General features: G+C 42.8%; 1 protein-coding gene across 1 annotated transcript in view; it reads left to right on the top strand.

The window, feature by feature from the left end:
- The window catches only part of LOC131425648 (myc protein), a 28,996-nt gene extending 23,389 nt beyond the window's left edge, over positions 1-5,607 (top strand). The window contains exon 3 of the mRNA XM_058587702.1: positions 2,433-5,607. Within this exon, the coding sequence (XP_058443685.1) occupies positions 2,433-3,235 (803 nt within the window). The 3' untranslated portion in view covers positions 3,236-5,607. The remainder of the gene's footprint in view (positions 1-2,432) is intronic.
- The last annotated feature ends 393 nt before the right edge of the window (positions 5,608-6,000 follow it).

Genomic DNA, 6,000 nt, shown 5'->3' on the forward strand with positions numbered 1-6,000 from the left:
AAAAATGCACTTTCTTTCAACAAATTTGTTCTTAGCCTTTCAACGTTTGGGTATTTTTCCTAAAAAATTGTTTCAAATTTGTTCCAAAAGAACCAAAGATATTTGAGAAAGCTCCGATCATTTTCTAGCGAATTTAATCTATTCCGAAGAAAAATTCCAACTTTTAAGAAAATTTCGAGAGCATTTTAGGAGTCCCCTCGCAAAGACTCAGTAGCACAAATAAAAAATAAAAAAAAACCTTTCCCGATAAGAACAACACTCAAAAAAAAAAAATATCCCACCGAATCCAATTTGTCACAATCAAAGTGGGATCAACAGGAAAATGTCACAGCAACAAACACAACAACGGAGACAACGACGACAACGACGTTGCAACGCGCGGTGATTTTCCTGTATTCCACTTTGACTCTTGTATTATGTCACTCCATCACGCGGGAATTCGGGGAATTCCAACTCCCGGTGCCCGAATCTCGTTGCGTTGCGAGGGGGAGGGGTGAAAAATTTTATGCGTTAGTCACCACGGACGCAAAATGATTCTTCGGGCGACGAGCGGCTGAAGACTGCCAAAATTCGCTCACCGTTTGCCGCCGCCCAGTGACTGCTGCCGCTGTAGCAGTTGCTGAGAGAGAGAGACGTGAGCAACACATTTTTGGCACTGGCGAAAACTCTTCTCTTATTTTACTCACTAATTTTTGAAGCTTCTTGCGTGTTACGACGAAGGAGTTGCAAGGGTGTTGGCGGGCGGCGTGTGCGTTGTTGAACACGCAGAAGGGGGGGGGGGGGGAGGCTTTTAACGGAGCCGGCTCTTCTAAGCTTGAATTACGACGCCAATGGTGCGGGGTGGTGGGTAGAGCAGCCGAAAAAAAAAAGATATTCAAGCTTGAGAAACACAGAATTTCGCATCACGACGCACCACGCTGCTGCTGTTGTTGCTAGGCGGAAAATGTATTTTTAAAGGTCGGCTTGCGTGTGTTGTTGCTATGTTGCCTTTTCACTTCGCCACGTCGCTTACCGCCACAGCCACCGTCAACCGAACCTCCGCTGATATGGCGAGTGTTGGTTGAACTTTTTCCACTCTCCTCTTGGATGGTTTTCGGATGGTTTTTTTTCGGTCCTGCGGAGAGAGTTGGTGGAAGGAAACGGGGGAAGGCGAAATTGGAGCAATTTGATTGGAATGCCGTTGCACCAGAGAAAGAGAGAGAGAGCTCCTTTCTGCAGTGTTTGCGATCGCGAAGGAAAAGGTATAGGAGAAATTGGCGTGATCGCCGCCGTGTTTGCCGGTGACTTGATTTATTAATATTCCACCCTTCGTTTCTACTGACGACGATTTTTTTCGTTTCGTTTTTTTCTCTTTTCAATGGTTACTTTGCGCCGCGTCAGATGATGATGGGGTAAAAGTCGAACTACTTTCTAAAGTACGTCGTCGCCTACTTGGTGTGCTCAGGGTAGCTCAGGGCGTTTTCGAAAGGCAAAATGCGATCGTGTTTTTTTTTTCTGTTGATTAATTGGAACACCGCCGGGTTCGTGTTTTTGGACACTCACTTGCTTCGCTGCTCCCCCTGAGAACGGATTGTGAAGGGCGAAACGTAAGAATCGAAATAGAAATTGGCGGAGGCAGGAAATCGCGATAAAACATAAGCTCTTCATCTCTTCATCGGGTTGTTGTGTGAGTGTGTGCGTGAGGGCATCGTCGCATTCACCTGCTGCTGCTGTTTTCGGTGTATGTTTTGGTTTGTTGATTCGCCGGCCGTCGGCCGCCGCATTGCACTGCATCCTGTACGCCATCAGCCGCCGCCGTCGCCGCCGCCGCATCAGCCGCGCGTATCCGTGCGAGTGTTCTTTTATTTTAGTTTCCTTACTTTTTTGATCCGGTGGAATCCGGCTCGCGGCACCTTTCACTTCACACGCGGCTGCTGCTACCTGTGTGAGAATGCACTTGGCGCGAGAGAACAAAACCGAAAAAAAATGCAATTGACAATATGGGTCAATGACTCGCTTCTGTCGGTGTTGGTTGGCAGGTTTTTGGGCGAGAAGTTGAGCACAGAAATGGCAGGTTTTTTTTTGGGAACTTTAAACAATTTCGGTTCGGACTGGTTTCGCACTTGACAACAGAACTCGAACGAGGTGGAGTCTGGCTCGCGTTGATAAGCGCGCACAGCCATCATCTCGCATTTGATGACTATTAATCTTGCGCCATGCGCGAAATACTTGACGGTGTCCGAGGACTTTGTGGAATTCGAGCGGAACCCCACAAGCGCGATAAGCAGACGTCAAAAGTGATTACGACGGTACAAGGTCATGTGCCGATGGGAACCGCAGCGGTTTCCTGCTGTTGTGTCTGTGTGTGTGTGTGTGTGTGTGCGAGAATTAAAAACCTACGACCAAAATAAAAACCAACCACTAACTGGGTCATTTTCTTCTCTAATCTACAGAAGCATCCGAGGAGGAAGAAATCGACGTCGTTTCGATAGGTGAAAAGAATCTACCGACGAATCCGACGGCCCGCGACCGCCGTGCCCTGCAGTCCCGGGTGGCGCACAAAATCGCCCGCAAACAGGTGGCCGGTTCGCAGCATCGACGCCGCCACAGTGACGACGAATCGTCGTTGACGCACGGAGCCACGCATTCCAACGGTTCCAGTGGGGGAGCCAGCTGTCATGCCAGCCCGAGCAAATCCTCCTCGTCCGCGTACGCCCTGTCGCCAAACTATCTGACACCGGCATCCTCGACCAGCATCTCCGGGACGAACACTCCGCTGCCCGGTCACTCGTCTTCGTCGTCGTCGTCGTCCTGCTACTCGTCGAACAACGGTGGAAACAACGGCAGCAGTATATCGAATCCTCGCAAACGACCGAGCAAAGATGGCGGCAGCAAGAACCGGCACCACCATCAGCACCGTAACAAAAAGCAACGCATCCCGGGCAAGAAACCGACGTCCGACTCGTCCGAGGAGATGGAATCCCTCGAGAAGCGGAACCTCCACAACGACATGGAACGTCAGCGGCGGATCGGGCTGAAGAATCTGTTCGAGGAGCTGAAACGCCAGATACCGAACCTCCGCGAGAAGGAACGGGCCCCGAAGGTGAACATTTTGCGTGAGGCGGCCACCCTCTGCCAGCGGCTTAACCGCGAACAGGAACAGCTCAATGCCCTGCGGAAACAGCAACAGCGGCTGTACGCCCGCGTTCGACAGTTGCGGACGTCGTTGCACTCGCAACGGCGAACGATGGAGTAGAACGAAGAGTGTGGAGTGGAGAGACAGGTGTCTATGTGAGGAAACCGATTGTGATCTTTCATATTTAAGTGCGACTAAACGCTGCGACAACATTTATCCCAGGTGCCAATAAACAAAACAAAAAAAAAAAAAAACTAATAACAGACATACAGATCTTAAGAGAGAGAGCGAGAATGAGAGAGCAAATGCAGTGTTCGAAGCGTGTGACAATTTCAATAGAGTTAGCGAGAGAAGATCGGCGGCGGCGTGAACAATTCTTTTTGTTATTAACGGTTTGGTGGCAGAAAGTTCTATATTTAAAAGTAAACGTATATATTAAGATGAAGATAATAGTTGAAAAACAAACAGCCCAAAGCACATTAACCTACTACTACTACTACTTGGCAAGTGAGAGAAAAAGAGAGCGAGAGAAAGTGAAGTCTTGAAGAAGTCTTGAAGAAGTCCGAAGAAGAAGAAGAAGAGCAAGAAACGGTGGACGGTTTTGGCGTGTAAGTACCGACTCCCCCCCTAACTTTCTTACACTCTTCTAAAAAAATAAGTCAGTTTTGAGTAGAAAAAAAAAAAATTTTCCTGCACAAACACACTCAAGCAAAACAAAAAGATTATTGCATTTAGCTAGCGGGGCGGCTCTCACTTGCTTTTGCTCGCACAGCGAGCCCAAATGATAATCTTCCTATAATCGATTTTGTTGTTTTTTTTCCCCTGCTTCGTTTTATTTTGCGTGTAATTTTTCGATCGGATTGCAAAAGAAAAAATTAAAATTAAAACCAGAGAGAACGGAAAGAGAGAGAGTGAAAGTTTGTTTTTTTTTGGCGGTGAGAGAAACCTTGATGATTTCTCACCCCAACCTCCTACCCCACTACTTTATATAAAGTTGACCGCAGATAATCTAACATTATCGACTTACTAAAGAATTAGATGCTGATGCAGATGCAGAGAAAAAACCTACTACTAATTAAGGGTACTTTATATTAGTTACATACAAAAAAAAACAGATTTTGAGCACTTTTATTAAAAAAGAGTAAACAATGAAACGCTTTCAAAGCAATTAACCTATAAATGGCGATATCAGAGATACAGAGTTAAAACTAAACGGATGTGAGAAGAAAAAAATAAGCTCTATATATATTATATATAATTAAATAATAATACTAGTAGGATTAGTTTGGAAAGCTAGACATTATTAATTATATCAAAAGAAAATGGTCTTGAATTTATATTAAAACTGAAACTGAAGTTGAACTCTACACTACACAAAAAAAACCTCTAATAACCTTAATAAAACAAAATGTAAACCACAATTGATTAAGTAAAAGTAAAAATGATGGTCCACCTAATTTCGTCGATGGTTTTTGTTCGTTTTTTTATTTCTTTCTGCAAACGAAAGTACCATAGATTTTCGACAAACTTCTAGACGCAACTACCTACCACTCTCAACCGCTAGTTAGTTAGTTAGTTAGGATATATAGTTAAGGTAGAAAACAAGCGAAAAATCGTTGTGGTAATTCTTTTTTTTTCGCTATATAGTTTTTAAATAATCCACGTTTTTTTCACGATGACTTGTTTCTGGCGGTTTAAAAAAAAAACCGTTGAATGATCATGAAAAAAAGGGAAATATACTACACTATTTACTATTACTACTACTACTACTACTACTATTACTACTACTTACCTACCTTCTACCTTGTAAATATAGAACAGAATCAGTTTTTCGTTGTTTATGTTTAGTTTTTTTTGCCCTACTATTTTAGCATCGTTTGTTGTAGATTTACAAAAACACACACACAAACAAGAGCAATTCTAACTGAAAGAAACAATAAATTAGAAACAAAAAGAAAAAAGCAAACCACAACAACAACAACAACAAATCCTCGTCACTTGTGTAATTACGCCTAGGATTATTAAAAAAGTTCACGTGAGCAGCAGCGCGAAAAAGAAAAGTTGATACTATTTTTATTAGTTTTTATTAATCGATTAAGTTTTTTTTATATATATACAAACAAACAAACAAACAAACAAAAAAAAAACATACAGACAGTCAGTCATGCATTGAAGTTATGAATTACTAAGAAAAAAAAGTGTTTTAAAAATAAGAAAAGGAAACTGTTTAGGATTCGGGACAAAACAAAAATCAATGGGGAGGGAAACAAAATTCGATAGTCGCACGACAAAAAAAAACGGGTGGGCCTCTAAACTGTCACTAACAGAGTTTTTCTTTATCAACCTAAAAAATAAAACAGGAAATTTCAAATCCAAAATATTTACAGTTAGAGACACCTTTTTTTTCTATCGTGGGACTGTCGAAATTTGCGAGCAAACAAATACTTTAAAAAACAAATAAAACGAAAACAAAAAAGAAACACAAAAAACAATTGGCCCGCTTGTTATTATTTCGTTATGTATTTTAAAAAGAAAACACCGAAACACACACACACACACACACACACGCATTCACAGACACCTTGGTTCGTTCCGTTTCTGTTTACTTTCGTCGCCCTTCCTCTAATCTTTTTTTTTACCCGGAGAGATGGTTTTTTCCTCGCCTGCTTTGTTTCTTGGTTCCGTTTCGATTGTTGTTGGTCGCTTTTGGTTCCGTTTCACTTTCGTTTGCTGTGTTTTTTTTTTGTTGTTCATTTCGGATGCACGGATTCGTAAGTATTCTAGGGTAGCAACGCGACAGTTCAGCTCAGGTGCAGTTACTTAGCTGACAGTTACACGCCTAGAAAATTTCGCAGAACTCAGTAATTTTTTACCGAATTTTCAAC

Source organism: Malaya genurostris, chromosome 1 (genome assembly GCF_030247185.1).
Source record: "Malaya genurostris strain Urasoe2022 chromosome 1, Malgen_1.1, whole genome shotgun sequence".
Classification (NCBI taxonomy): domain Eukaryota; kingdom Metazoa; phylum Arthropoda; class Insecta; order Diptera; family Culicidae; genus Malaya; species Malaya genurostris.